Raw genomic sequence first — 15,955 nt, 5'->3', positions numbered from 1 at the left:
AGTGGTGCAGTTTAGGGTTGGTCTTGGGAGATCAAAAGTGCCTCATAAATTAGATGCTGGGTGGGAGTCTTGCATTTCCAGTCACACATAAGACACTGGTTCATCTACGCTTTCTCAGGTGAGTTTCAGAGAAATCACACTATTTCAGAAGACAAGAAAAACATTGTTGAAGGGTAGAAAAATGCCCGTTTTACTTCACTACATTCTTGTCACAGAACCAAGAAAGTGGGTAACACGTGTGTTCACTATGCAAACATCTGATCATGGACTCAGTGTCTACTTAACGCAGGTACTACAGAATACAATCACGCAAACCAAACCTTCAAGATTTAAAAGCATGCCCGAACGTCCTTCCCTCGTGAGCTACATATTGCTATAACTACAATGATTAGGTTGAAATGTATGAGAGTGCAGAAACATTGATCTACATTGAGAAGATGTGGTTATCAATTAATCTTGTCGAACTGGAAATGGTAAAGTAGCAGCCTGCACAGAAAGCATAAAGACGTATCACATTTAGTTTTACTGGTGTACAAATATAGTGGTATGCACCAAGCACTGGGTACAAATTATTTATTTTCAAATTACATCACATCACAATATACGACAATAGATCGCAAGCAGGAGAATAAATACTGCAGTTATAGGGTCATACTGTCAAGTGTATGAATAAATACGTTTTCTGCAGCATTACTATCATGCCATTGAATTACATATTATTTAATTGCTTTTAATACATCCAGAGCAGCAAAGAAGAGGTGCTTTCTTCATAAAGAAATAAGAGTGATATGTAGTTTCCTTATCATTAAGTTAAACCTTTTTTTCATTTGGTCCACATGTTAAGAGCACATGCTCCAAGGGTGGCAACGCACCCAGATGTGATTAAATTGAGAGAAAACGAAATAGTCAATGCAACAAACACAAATTTGTTCGAGATAAACACTCATACATTCACAGTTGGATCATAAGAAGAAAGTATAGGCATGTCTGTTTGCGCCCACGTAGTACCTGGCTACACATTTGAAGATGCTATTTAAGGTAAAAACAATTGCATTTATTGACTTTGTTCAACATTTCCATAAATCAGGAATTTTGTAGGATCAGTTGGCTAAGTTGAGAGAACTTGGAAGTAACAGATCATGGGAGCTAATGAAATTCCCTCTATCCTTTTCTTCTACTATGTAAAAAATAAAAAGCGGATGTAATGTGCAATACGAAAATTGATTTTATTGCATACAGAATAGGTACTGAAGTCACATTACCATTAAAATGGTAAGGAAGGTGCTCCAAGCGTTAAATGTTACATCTGGACCATAAAGAATGCAATTTTAAGCATTATACAAGTGCACAGACAGGCCTACCTTTGTAGAAAGGAAACGGTGTTGTGGGAGCCTGTGCAAACGAGGGACATTTTCAGCCCAATTCTTCTGTCTAATAGATCTCCTCTCAATTTAGAACAGTGAATAAAGAATCTATGGAGACGTTAGACCACTTTATAATTCATTCTGTACTTTAAAAGCATGTAATACTGGCACATTTAAACTGCTATTTGCCCACTTAAATGGCTTCTCCCAACAAGTCAGTTCTCAAGAGAAAGTAGTCATTATTTAATGCATTATGCAACACTCTGATCTCCTGTAGGTTTTTGAAATAGATCATGAATTCTTCATGAAAAGATCAACCATCCAGTACCCACATTTTTACTTTCACGACACAATGTTGAGGACCGTTGATTTGGTTTTAATGCATCAAAGAGAACCAACAAAACATAGTTTTTTTGACAAAAGAAAAATCTTGTTTCCCTGGATAAGCAAGAGTAAGGAAGTTTATTGTTTTAAAACTTAAGATACTTCCATGACTTTAAGCAGGAGTACAAGTGTTTATTGAATAGAACCACAGAAAGTGTGGACATGTATGTTGTGCACCAGCAATAGTCACAAGGTGGGGTTTAAGGTACACCCTTTCCTCACAACACAGTGTCAGCCGTGAGGTCACAGACTGAAGGAACTCACACTTAAACTGCAAAAGGAGATCTACAGATACAGTCACTATTGAACTGTGCTGTGGAAAGAATGCTAAAGATCTGCCTAAGCTAAAAAAAAACTTCCAGGGTATTTATGCAGGCAAATTCTCTTTCAACCCTACTTTCCTAGAAAAAACACGGTATCCTCTTAGCATATGAACAATGTCTGGAGAATGGCCCCTTTCAATTTTGCTTTTATTCCCAACACTTTATGGCAATGCCACATCCTGTGAATATCAGTGTCGAATGAAAAATGGGAATTGGAGGGCCACAATATCCGATCTTCAAATTAGAGACTCCAAACTTTAAAATAAAAGTTACTCCAAATTACAACTGCTCGCACAATCCTGCTCTATGATGGATACTGGGTGAAGATGCCATGCTCAGATTAACAAACTATTAAGATTTAAAAATAAAAAGGTCTAGTTTCTGATTTTCAAAGTTTGCAAACGATCTAAGATATAGTTTGACAATTTGGAGTTTCATGCATAAGCTTCTATGACCTGTACACATTTGCACTTGCACAAAAGCATTCTACTAGCGGTCCACATCAAAGCACAGGACACCATTTAGATCATGTAATTAGGAGTGAATTTTGAGCATCTCCCTCACCCACCCACCAGACAACTTTAAGAGAGCAACACATCGGTAGAATCCTATCTTCTTGGTTCTTAAATAGCACCAACTGAACATTAAATACATTATACAGTGATAAGGAAGCACAGTTAGCTCAACTCCATAAATGCTTTTCTAAATTGGCAAAGAAAATATGAAAGCAAAAGCCTTTTAAAGCTGCTTAGAGGTAACTAAACGAGAGCAGGGTGAAATGTGCCTTTTCATCCTCTGGCAATGTATAGATCAATAGAACATAAACTCATCAAGTGTCTTAACTGACGTTGGAAGCATGAGGACACGCGCAAAAAAAAAAAATCGTTGAGAAGATATTTTTTTTAGCTCACTGGAGCTCAGGGATTAGCTAAGAAACTGTAAGATTGGAGTCCTCTGAATGAGACTTTTTAATATGTAGTTTACTTTGAAGCACAGCCAGAAAGGCATTTTGTGCACTCAGTTGGAAGGAAAAAGCTATACACCTTTCCAGTCAAGCTCATTCCCTCATTTTGCTGTTTGATGAGCAGACCACAACCAAGGCTAGACATAGAATTTAATTTGGTTGTCCTGCCTAAAATATGTGCTGCCAACCACGGGCAAACATGGTTCACCAACCTTACTACGTTTTCCACTGTAGCAATTGTGAGACACCTGCACAGTGGCAAAATCGACAAAAAAATGAGGGAAAATCCGCAACTCTGTTCAGACATACATTTTTCGACAAATGGCACACTATACTAGTCAGGTCACTGACGAAGTTGAGTACACGTACACACACTGTGAATGGAGGTCAGGAACGACCATATAACATGACAGTCTTATCTTCTCAGCAAGCCTGTCCCAAAATGAAGGGAACCCTTTCTTGCTCACAATGATGTGTAGCCTTTTGAATCAACACTAATCAGAAAAAAAACCTCAGCAAGGCTCTGGTGCGTCCGAAAGCAATTTTGGGAAATTTCAAGCACGCAGGTATGTCAATAACATCAGGTGGAGTTGTTGAGAATTATTATTTTTTCAAACTACACAACAAAGGTTTCCATTACATTAGTAACATCCTTGCAGCATCGAAGTGGAAAAAGCAGAGCATTCCACATCAGTCTGAATTACCCTTTGGTACGATCAAGCAAGGTGCGCGCTATGGATTTAAATGAGGTTGTTGGGGGGACGACAGATCAGCACCAAGTGTGTATGCTAATGAAGCATAGAACTGCCAGTTCCCAATCGTCTGCAGTGAAATTAACGTAGGCATTGACAAAATTCCCAACTATATCCGATGATGTCGTTGTACAGGGTGATGTGTAAAATGAAGTTCAGACAGATGTATAATTGCAAACACAAGGCCCGGTTATTCTAACTCTTTGTAGTGAACGTCTCCCTATTTTGTTTCTCCGTAGCCCAGAAACCAGCCCCTCACCACTTCAGGCTTTAGGTCTGTTGACACCTGCTGTTCAGTGTTAGCACTTACACTTCGTATGTTCTGTCTTTAGTGGTAAGTCTCTATTGCACAACTGTAAGCCTCTAATAACACAATAACATATGCGTAGGGTTAACACCTCTGCTATATGGAGCCTATGGCAGCATTGTGAAAGCAAATAAACAGCAAGTGCAACTCTCGACAGTCAGGTGCTTCAATATGCCCTGCATGGATTAAAGTGTGTTGGGTAAACAGGTCAATTTCTCTGCAGTCGCTCATTTATTCGTACAGGATATCTATTCTCAACTTTAAAATCGATAGAAAGCAAAGTCAAAAAAATATGAACTGTTTATGGACAGTGCCTAGCCCCTTAAAGTGGAGTTTGCGTCAGTAGCTGCTACTTATACGCGAGATGGCTGATAATGCTTTTATTTCTCGGTCCACGATAGATCAAAACTACTTTTATTTACTTCAGTTTCATTAGCTACAAATAATATGTTGCTTGTTCAAAGCGGACCACCCACACGTTTACAAACACTGGCTCTACTGCCGAAAACACAGCGCTGTCACCATCAATTCCTCAGGCAAAAGCCACACAGTCGGAAGACTAGCTTAGAAATCAGATGCACATTTCACAGTTGGGACTTTCGGCTCTTCGGGTAAGGTACCACTTTGTCCTTGAGAGTGTGAACATGTTCCAAATGGGGCAGGAAGCCACCACTTCTGCTTGCTTGAGAGTCTCTTAGAGCCAAGTATTGAGCGTTTACCTGCAGATGGCTAAAATAGTCTTTACTGGTGAAGTACATATCTTGGTCTCGGAGGAGTCAATTTTGTGCAGCATAACTGGGTGGATATTCCGTGCAGTCGTTTTTTTCTCTCTCTCCATCTGAGGACTTTGTGGTGTGTCTGCAGGACTATCACGTCCGGTTGGTTTTCAAGTGCTCATTGTATCCTTAAACCCCCAAACCTCCATAACCGATATCTGGAAAGTCTCTGAGCAAAGTGGCTGGTTGTTGAAGGTATTGCAGCGGCTAGTTCTCCCATAATGCAGGTCCGAGTCAATATACAACGCCTGACCATCACCACCACCTGTGGGAACAAGAAAATCCAAGTCAGCAACTCAATGCCACACCAGTCAGTCTTGAGCATTAGTTTTTGTACTCAGGACACCTGAACCTGACACATTACAGTCTTGCGGGCATAGAACTGATGCCACAGTAGGCCTCCAAACCCAAGCAGACATCATAAAACAAGGGAACACTCTGGAATGCTCATTGTTGATGACGCTTAGAGATGCAGGATTTGGTGAACAGAACAATTCTTCAATAAGATGCCACCTTTAAAACATGGCTCTCTCAATGGAGGCACGTTTGTCTATCTACGCAAGATTAAATCAGGCAATTTTGATACCCTTTCAGATACAAAAAAAACTTAATGACTGACATTGACTTGGATGCACAAATAAAACGTCACAAGAGGGGATTCAGAGAGTGGGCCTATAACACAGAACTCCAAAGGCAATGCAAGCGATGACCGGTATTCTTGGTAGTAGAACCAACTTATCTTTTTGAGATGCTTTCCATTTGTAAACTTCTTAACAATATACTAAATATCCTAAAAATATGAAATCTCTAAAAGTGTGATACCTCAAACGAAAAGAAGAAGTATTAATAGAAGAATTATGTGCTGCCCTAATGCAATGGAATGCAGCCTGTGGGCTAATACATGTATCCAAGTCATCAACAGCAGACACAACATGACAATATCAAGTCGATATATAAAGTTACATTTCACGTCAATCTCATGTAACGTACCTTAAAAGTGGGTCCCTAAGCATTTTGAAGTACGACCCTGGTAAGAAGGACCCATCTGGCAAATAGGCCAAATCCCCAAAACCACTGTGCCCTTTCAAACAGGTAACCGCTTCCCCTTCTGTAAATTACTGGGAAGATAACGAAGATTATGAAATAATTTACGTTGTCTGGCAAAAAGGAACAATTGACTGCATACTTAACGTCTTAGGCAGAATTTAGAAATATTTTGAGCTCCAGCCCAACTCAGTTGCCTGCAATATTCATTCAAGCTGCATCTGCCCTAGCTTTATGTGCAAGGATGCACCACAGTAGCTAGTAAGTAGGGAGCATATCTTCCTAAGGTTTACTGCACTTAAACTAGATTTTCATAACTCTTGCCTTTGTCTGTAATGTTTTCCTCTAGTTTCATTGTGTATAGGTTTGTAGCTAATACTACATGAAAAAGATGCACATCCATGCCCAGTGCTACATTGCATGACCCATCTTTCCCTTCAAGCCAACCATGTAAAAGGTAGAGACATTAAAGAGGACATTTCTGGGGAGCAATCTCTGGGTCTGCTGGCACATTGGGCTTGACCCTCAGCCTTCCTTCCCTTTCTTATCTGCCTACCTTAGCAAGTGTCCCCATTCCATAAGGAATAGCTTCGCCTAAAAAAGAGCAAAGATATTTTTATTTACTTTAAAAAGATTAAATTAAAGGTATTGCGTGCGACATACAAGTTATGGTATGATATAAGGAGAAAGTGGAAAATACCCTACTATAGTCGGTTGGCACCCATATGGAGATCTCCAGGAACTCCTGACTGTTTAAAATATTCCTTAGCAATTGGGTTGAAGGATGTAGGAATAACAAGATGGGGCCAACTGCTGGACTGTGGCACGCAACAGAGTTGGAATGCTTTGCTCGAAGACTCACAGGGGAAATTTTCTCGATTCAAATATTAACTGTTGAGTTGGGTAAAGGACCAAGAACAATTCTTAGATACTACGGAACAATTAGAAACTGAAATTCAACGCGAACCGAAGAAGAAGGAAATATCAATCTGGTATTGGCACTCGATACAAACAAGAGACGAAGAATTTACAAGCCAGACGACATTTGGAAGAAGATCTTCCCAGCTCAAGATTTACAACACTATTGGCAAGTATCCTGTACTTTTTTATGGCAATTTATAGTTTCTGCATCTCTTAGGAGAAATCATCTTTTTACTTTACATAGGTCATACTGGACACCGGAAAAGTTATCTAAAATGAGCCCCGCCTTCAGCCGGCAAGCAGGCTAAAAGGACCTCAGAGCTGGCCAACTGTGAGAAAACTAGGATAATCCCTCGGACGCCGCGAAGGCACACTAGCTGACCTGCTCCATACCTGTCCTGTTCTGACGCCGCTCCTCGCCGCTCCCGCTTCGCGGGAGCCGCTTCGTGGGAGGTCCGCCCACCAACGCTGATCACCAACGCTACTTGCTTGCCCTGTGCTTGCTGGACACCGGAGGCTGAGAGGCTGCAGGGGAGTTGCGCGGCAGGGACTCACTTTCCCAGGAGTCCCTGCGAGACCAAAGAACATCCGGTCAGCGCCCCCTGCGTGCCCCGCCTTCAGCCGCCCTCCCACCCATAAAATCAGGTGAAGGGCCGACGCGCGGGACGCCGGGCGAAGCCCGGGCAAAGGGCGGCCCTCTGTGGCCCTCAGGGGACCGAAGAGGCCGGGACGGGCCACCCTCTTAACATCTACTCACTTGCCATCCTGGGCACAAGGTACTTCATGAGCTAGGTTTGTAGTATATAATAATACATCTATTCTACAAGAATGAATCAAACAAGGAATACCCCGGTGGCGACAAGATCTACTACAAGATTAAAACCTGCTAGCACACCACTACCCACCATAACTGCCATAGACCTTATGCTACAAAAAACTATTGGCATAGTGGCGGGGTCAGGGAGAGTCAGGGATCAGGGGTCAGGGAGAGTCGTCTCTCTGTATCCTGTATGGCATATACAGGATACAGAGAGACGACTCTCCCTGACCCCGGATTTGTGCTTCCCAGACTTATCTCTACACACTAGCGGCAATATACACATTATGGATGCCACAATCAATTCCCAAGAATCTTTGTTAATGCAGTCATTCACAGACTTGCCAGGTTCACACATCAAAGACAATACCCTGAGAGAACTGTCTACATGTCAGACTGGGAACCTCACGGAGAGCAGTCCTCTGGTGACAATCAGTCTTGACAACAACACAAGCTGCCTGCTTACTTCATCTCCTCACTCGGAGATACAGACAGCGGAGGACCCAATACCTGCCACCCAACTCACATCAGGTATAACTCAAGATCCATCTAGGGCAACTCAGCAACACAGAAAAAAACGTAAGACCAAGCGCCCGTCAAGGAAAATCCACGGCTTAATGAATAAACCGCAATATTCAATTAAAGACATTTGGTCAAAACTTAGACAGACAAAACTTTCCATGAAAACTACGACCGGGATTCCCTCAACATCTATCCAGGATCCAGATATAATCCTAAGCGAGAAACCCATAGAGAGTAATCCGGTTAAAGACCAGATTAGTCAAACGGATCATTCATCTACACTGAAAATACCTCTCTTGAGCGAAATAGAATCAATGGTCAAATCTCTTTTACAGCCCATCAGTAAACGAATTATTAACATAGAGAAGGCTTTAGGAAAATTTGAGAGAGCACAAAATGAAGTCTCCTCCAACATGCTTAAAATACTACAAACGCCCACTTCCATCTTTGTCCCAGCAAGTAAAACACTTAATGAAAATAACAGCAAAACCGCGAAAGCTATTAAAGACCCTACAACTAGTGTCATTAAACAGCCTTCGCATCAGCGACGGGGACTCTCAGTTACCCCAAACGTAGTAACCACTACACAAGTAGCCCTCAATTTACCACCCCCAGTAGTTACGCCCATAAGCAACACACAAGTTATACAGGTAACTGATGTACCCGATGATAGTGAATGGGCCGCTGAGGGTAGCTCCCTAGATCTAGCTATAACAAATACAGAACTGATGCAAAACCCGACCCCATCAATCTTGAACATTCCCACCAAAACAGCAGGGGCTAATCAGTTTAAATCCATGACAGCAAAAAAACCTATCTATCTAAATCTCCCACCTGAATCGAATGCCTACACCATTGTTATGATTGGGGTTCCCATACTGACTGATAATAGGGGGGACACCTATACGGAACTAAAAAATAAGGTAATGCAGTGGTTAACTTTACACAGACCACTCCCCTCTCATATAAGTGGGCAGATTTGTCATGTGAAGAGAGTAGATTGGGTGGGCCCTAGATTCAAATCAACAGAGGGAGACTGCATTGTAGTTAACTTTAGAGACAGACGAGTAGCAAACTTTATCACCAGCTGGAGGAGTCCCTTAACAAATAGTCTGATTCGTATGAAGGGTTTAAGCTACTTTTACCCTTCTACTACAAAAGGGCAAAATAAAAATGCCCAGACCTCTTACCATCAGGAAGGCTTGTTGGAGCCCTTAATTCATGATCAACCATGGGCGCCACCCTTTGCCCCTAGTCAGGGGACGACCTCCGACTTTGAACAAAGAGGATATGCACAACCCCGTGAAGGCAGACCATATAATCATCACCTATCAACATTTGAGAGAAGGGAACCTGTACCACATGTATATAAACGAGATCAGGTACACCCCTATCTGTTTCATAACCAATACGGAGTTCCGACCTCAAATAGATATGATGTTTTTTATGATCATGGTCAATTGGATGAGGTGGATTGACAGTCATTTGCCCTGCCCCCCAACGCCTCTCTAGGCCTTCTGAATTGGGCGGAACAATCTAATATAATGAGCACTGACAACACCTTAGCCCCCTCAAGAGTGGCATCCACTACCAACACTATAGAGTCTCTAATAATTCCTCCTGAGAATCTCTTTCTACAAGCGGCATCTCTCCCTTCCACCCATGATTTCTGCAGCTCTCCTCCTATTATAGCCCCTAACTCGCCACCTAGTACTGGAAATCAATCAGCAGTTATAACAAATCGACATAACCAAGACTTGCATCTGCCCACTGGTTTAACCGAAGAGTCAATGGCCGAGCACGATGTTCTCAAGACTATAAAATTCTTGTCATGGAACATAGCAGGACTGGCTGTAAAAACAAAGGATCACACGTGGGTGGAATTTGTAAGGAACTTTGCTATACTGTGTTTCCAGGAAACGTGGCTCGTAGACAATAATGTTTTTATCGAGGGCTTTCAGAGCTTCTTCGTGCCAGCTACTCCATCGCCCAGTGGCAGACCAAAGGGGGGTTTGGCAATATTCATCAGCCTCTCCCTTATTTGCTAGGCCAAAACTAATCATATGGAAAATAGGAACATCCAGGTCATGGAGCTAAGGAGGGGCAGAAATGCACTAACCCTGGTAAATTTTTATAACTCAGTAACATCACCAGGAGAGTGTAATATCGTCAAGCTCCACAATCATCTGCAAGGCGAAAAGGCAAAATTGCCACGGAATATAATAATCGCTGGAGATTTGAACGTGCATATTTGTGGAAACCCTGCTACGACAACTATGGGCTCCCTGGGGTGTGAAAATAGGGCAGGCCTTCATTTTGCTCACTGCTTACGAGGTACCCACGTCAATAATCTAATTGATGATCTGAACTTGAGCATCGCTATGTCTCTGAAAGATGATTCCTTTATTTTTGAAGTACCAACTTATAAAGGCTCCGAGCATGGCCCTTTTATCAACCATATCTTTCTTTCTGTTGACCTGGCAAACCTAGCCTCAAGCTTTAAAATACATGAAAGCATCTTCAGCGACCACAACCCAATCTCAATTGTATTAGGAGTGGGACTTTTTGACTCACAGAAAAATCATAAAGACACGGGTGCTCTAAAGTTAATCAATGGAAACCGTCGATTGAAATGGTCCATGATAAATAGTGACACTTTGTATGAGTCTGTCAATAAAAGTTGCAACCAGGAATTTAACCTCTGTGTTTCTGAGTCTACACCACCTGAAACGATATTATCTGCCTTTGCTGTCGTGGCTCATAAAATTGGTCAATTGCTATCTGTACCAATAAAGGGCACAACCTTTTACCAGCCAAGATGGTTTGACAACGCTTGCTCAGTAGCTAGTCGGAAACTGAAAATGTCCCTCAAGAAAAAACCAAGGGACTCCGCACATATTAAAATCCTGCGATCCGAATACAAATCTACTATGGAATTCCGGAAAAAGTAAATAAAAGCCCACATCTGGGAGACTCTGCTTGATCCATCAACCCTGGGTAATAGCTCCAAATTCTGGAGCATAATCAATAAGCCTATGTTTGATGATCCTAATGCTTCCAGCCTTGGAACCAACATACCTGAGGATGAGTGGATATGCCATTACAGTTTAATCTTTAAGAGCGATTAACCCCAGGCAGCATATGAACCTAAAATTTCAGAAGAAGCTCCTCTGCACTTCACAGTTGAAGAAATAGAGAAGGGGATTCGTGGCCTGACTAGTAACAAGGCCCCGGGCCCAGACAGCCTTCCACCAGACCTATATAAATCAAACATCACCTTATGGGCCCCAATTCTCACTGCGGTTGTCAACGCTGGAGTCGCAATTGGGAGCCCAAAGTCCTGGGGTACCTCAACTATAGTACCCGTCTACAAGAAGGGTGACAGAAACAATGCGGCATGTTATAGGCCCATCTCTCTGATAAACTCAGTTGCAAAAGTAGTGGGAGGAATAATTTTAAACAGGCTGACTACGTGGGCCAAAATCAACAACGTAATGTCCCCCGTTCAGTATGGGTTCAGACCAGGGCACTCAGCAATAACTCAATGCCTGAACCTATATCTAATTAGCGGCAAGTATACCATGGCCAGAAAAGGAACTATATATATGGCCTTTATGGACTTATCATCGGCGTTTGATTGTGTTGATAGAGGCAGGCTCTGGGATGTTTTGCTCCAAATGGGGGTGAGAAGAATTTGATTAACTTTTTAGCTGACCTCCATAGCGATACTCGAGCAAATGTCCGCTATACAAAAGATTTGAAAGTTACCAGAGATTTTAGGATAAATCGGGGGGTTAGACAGGGCTGTATTTTAGCGCCATTTCTTTTTAATCTGTATATTAATGGACTTGAGGAGCATCTTTTAAACACAAACACTGATTACCCATACATAGGGAGAAAGGGCGTGCCAGTTCTGCTCTATGCAGACGATGCCGTCCTTATCTCCAGAACTGCAATGGGCCTTCAAACACTACTTGACTCTTTTTATTCTTTCATGAAATCACGGGGCCTAAGTATCAACAATACAAAATCATTTGCTATGAAGATAGGCTCTGGCTCAAAAAAGTCCTATCCCTTTTTTGTTAACGGGGAAAAAATACCAATAACAAAGACTTTTTCATACCTTGGTGTATTATTCGATCATAAACTCGCTTGGGGACCTGCGGTAGTGAAAAAAAAGGGAGAGACAACAAGGACAAATGCCGCAATAATGGACTTTGCACGCAAAATGGGAAACACACCAGTGGTTGCTTTGTTGAAATTGTATCAAGCTAAAAGCACCGCCGTGGCCTGTTATGGGAGTGAAATCTGGGGTTTTGTCCCGGTGGCTGACCTCATAACAACTGAAAACAATTTCCTAAAGCAAGTACTAAGCCTTCCTAAAAGTACAGCCAATTTCTCCATTCACGAAGAACTTGGTATGCCCTACCTAGGAGATAAAATAGCTGTAAACCCTCTGTTGTGCTGGTTAAACTGTTGGACAAATAAAGATATACCGTTTACCCAAAATATCCTTCTTGACGCACTTACCTGGGAAGGGATATACAAGATACCATGGTTAAAATATATCAGAAACTGTCTTCATGAAATGGGTCGGCTGGAACTTTTCTTAACACCAAAGCAAGTTTCAAAACAAGATGTAATTCACGTGAAAGACACTTTTCTGTTGAACCGGCAGCTAGCTAGGGAAGAGTCTGAGCTTAAGAAAAGCAGTGTGAGGAAGCATGTTTTAACAAAAACCTGTGTGCAAATTGAACCCTATCTATCCTGGCCTATTTCTAGATATGATCGTTTTTTGATGACCAGATTTCGCTTTGATTTGTACCACTTGTTGTTAGCTGTACCGAGCGGGGCCCATAGGGGACAAGTGTTGCCAGCTTGCGGCTGCGACAATAAGTCTCTGCAAGATCTGGCTCACTTTTTATTTATATGCTCCTACTACATGATACCACGAAAACTGTTTTTAAAACCACTTTTTAAACAAGTGAACTTTGTACAAATAAGGCCTGCATTATCTTATCTTCAAATGCTACATTGTGAAAGTACACTGTTTTTATGTAACTTTTTAAAAACAGCCCTGAAATTCAGAAAAAGCATGGAAGGTTAATTCCCCCAGGAAATATGCCTCCCCTAACAAGATGTTTTTTAGTTTACTCACATTCTTTTTTCAAGAAATGGTCTCTTTTTGTTCTTTGTAATTTCTCGCTACTGATAAACTGTCTTTTTTAATATCGTTTTGAATGTATATGCTGCTTTTATTGTACTTTTATGACTGCATTTTATATAGTCGAATAAAGGAATTTTGAATTGAATTGAGCAACCAAGTGGAGAAAAAATGCCCGAAATGCAGAAAATTGAGGGCAAACGATATCCATATGTTCTGTTTGTGTCCTCAACTCGAAATGTTTTTGGAAGAAGTGGGTAAGATTATTGACAAAGCAGTAGCTACTACTATTGAGGTAAGCCCATTTACTATTATTTTTGGTATTTTGGACGACAATAGCGATACGATTATTTTAACTAAAAAACAATTTATTTGACTATTTATGTTAATTTTGCTAGCCAGGCGCGAGATATGTGTAAATTGGATTTGTGCCACTCCTCCAAATGGGGTAGATTGGCTTTGCCATGTAAGGGTCAGGATGCATGATAGTGCCATAAGGAACAGTAAGAAAACTAAATACTGGGAACTTTGGGATGAGAATATGAGGTAGGGTAGGGAGGGCTGTCCAATGATTTCAACATATGCGAACAAACAAATTGTAAAGAATTGACATGGAGGTTGACGACTGGTCAATTCAATCAATTTGAGGGTTCTTGGACATGACCCGAGTATGATATGAAGGCGTTCTTCATTTCCTTGGAAGGTAACGTGACATGGGGATCTTGTCTAAAATAACCTCGAAAATTTGCATAAATGAGTATTTAAAAAAAAGGAAAAAAATATATATTTTTATTTTTTGACCGGCTGCGGTTTTAACTATGGAATGTTTTAATTTTGATTAATTTCTATGAAAAAACTGTTACTTATTTTACTTGCTCATACTCATCGATGTATCTGTCGTGGGAAGGATCTAATGTACCATCTGCCCACAACCATGCACCCATCCATCTGTTTACATCTCTATACATATTTTCTGAGTGTTTGTGTGTATGTGTATGTGTATATGTACAACTGTTATCAGGGTACATGTCAGTTTTTATGCACACTGTTAAATAAGAATGTTAGTGTGCATGGGCAACTTCATACATATTAGTATGTGTGTGCATGTATGTCTGTAGGCGTGCTGTTGGTTCTACATATGTTCCTGTATGTGAGATGTGTTAGTCTAAGTGAGGTCCGTCAGGCTGCTCAATATATAAGCCAAGTCGCATGTCTGCAAATAATGTTATTAAGGAAAGACTCCTTTATAGAATGTATGCCCCAATGGCCAAAAGATTCATTATTTTATTTATTATAAGGGCAAAGTACCCCCGCTGTATATATAAGGATATTGCAAATCACCGAGGAGTTCCATAACCATATAGAGGACACACTCCAATATCCTGTATAAGGTTATAAAACTCTGAAGTAGCTTGCAAAACCCTTATGTACGCCAGAGTGCACTTTATCCCATATAATACATGGTCACACCATCACCTTTCCCAGAAACCACTTATAACCTTGGTGCGTAGAAAGAGCGAGCATGTTTGGTAACATGAGGAATACAAATAAAACCTCTAGTGCAAAATTAAATGCATCAAAAATCTGTTAGATATTTGTAGCAAACAGATATTAGAAACAGTTCAACACAAGTCTGTTTTTAAAATAAATTTAAAAAAAACGCTGAAGTAGCTCGGAATGTGTAGAAACATACACAAAGATTCTAGTTTTTCTGTATTCAAGGAATGCAAAAAATAAACATTGTTATGGTCTATCTTATGCATTCTCCCCACAGTCTTGATGTTCCCACAGCCTTGACGTTCCCTGCTGCTCAGCCAGTGAGTGAGATCATTGTGTGGTTGCAATGTTGAGTGTTTGTGCTTGGATGAGTGGACAGTTGGATTGAGAAGGCTGAGCAGCAAGAGGCTCCTCCTGGTGGGGCTTTACATGATTTATCTGTAACCGGATCTAAACCTAATAAACCTACTCCTTTTGTAATCTACAAGACTATATCTTCGATTGTTACACATTCGCTCCGCTTGTCATTGTAAGCTATTAAAATAGAGCAGAAGAAAGAAAAACAACCTTCGATTTGTGTTGCTTTAAACAACTGCTTCAATTATGCTTCGTGACCTGACCTGCCTTTCACCTTGGCTGCTGGCTCTGGCAGCAGGCATTGTGACGTCAGAATTCGGCTGTAATAACTTATAATTATGTAAGGATTATACCACCAAAAGGGCTCGTCCAAACATTTACAAATACCAATGCAGCTACATTGTTTGGTCGATGAATGGTGTACACAGCATAGTCAGATGATATATATTTAAGCCACTGTGAAGTGATCTAATGTTGTATAATTTTGCATGTGTGCCATGACAGAGACCCATACTGGAACATGCATACCACAACTGCATAGGGGGAAAACAAACGGCCATCATTGCTGAGCAGTAATAGAAGTAACTGTTTTTTCAATGCAATTCCCTATCAGCTGCCAACCCATTAAGCCCCACCTCCCCCAAAAAAGATTGCTGAGGCTGCTGCGTTGATATGCTGGGTGTGTTAATACACCCATCAATCGACATCCGGTGCTTACAGCCTCCAAAGACAAGCTAGAAATCCACTCAACCTAGGGGTTTCC

General features: G+C 41.2%; 1 protein-coding gene across 6 annotated transcripts in view; it reads right to left on the bottom strand.

Moving 5' to 3' along the window:
- Nucleotides 1–558: 558 nt before the first annotated feature.
- TBC1D24 (TBC1 domain family member 24) overlaps nucleotides 559–15,955 on the bottom strand; it is a 544,893-nt gene continuing 529,496 nt past the window's right edge. For all 6 annotated transcript variants that reach the window (XM_078663019.1, XM_078663021.1, XM_078663018.1 and 3 more), the window contains one exon: nucleotides 559–5,135. In XM_078663019.1, coding sequence (XP_078519145.1) covers nucleotides 4,981–5,135 — 155 coding nt within the window. In that variant the 3' untranslated portion in view covers nucleotides 559–4,980. The remainder of the gene's footprint in view (nucleotides 5,136–15,955) is intronic.

The sequence above is a fragment of the Lissotriton helveticus genome, chromosome 10 (genome assembly GCF_964261635.1).
Source record: "Lissotriton helveticus chromosome 10, aLisHel1.1, whole genome shotgun sequence".
Taxonomy (NCBI): domain Eukaryota; kingdom Metazoa; phylum Chordata; class Amphibia; order Caudata; family Salamandridae; genus Lissotriton; species Lissotriton helveticus.
The sequence above is the reverse complement of the archived record's forward strand: the minus strand, read 5'-3'. Positions and strand labels throughout refer to the sequence as shown.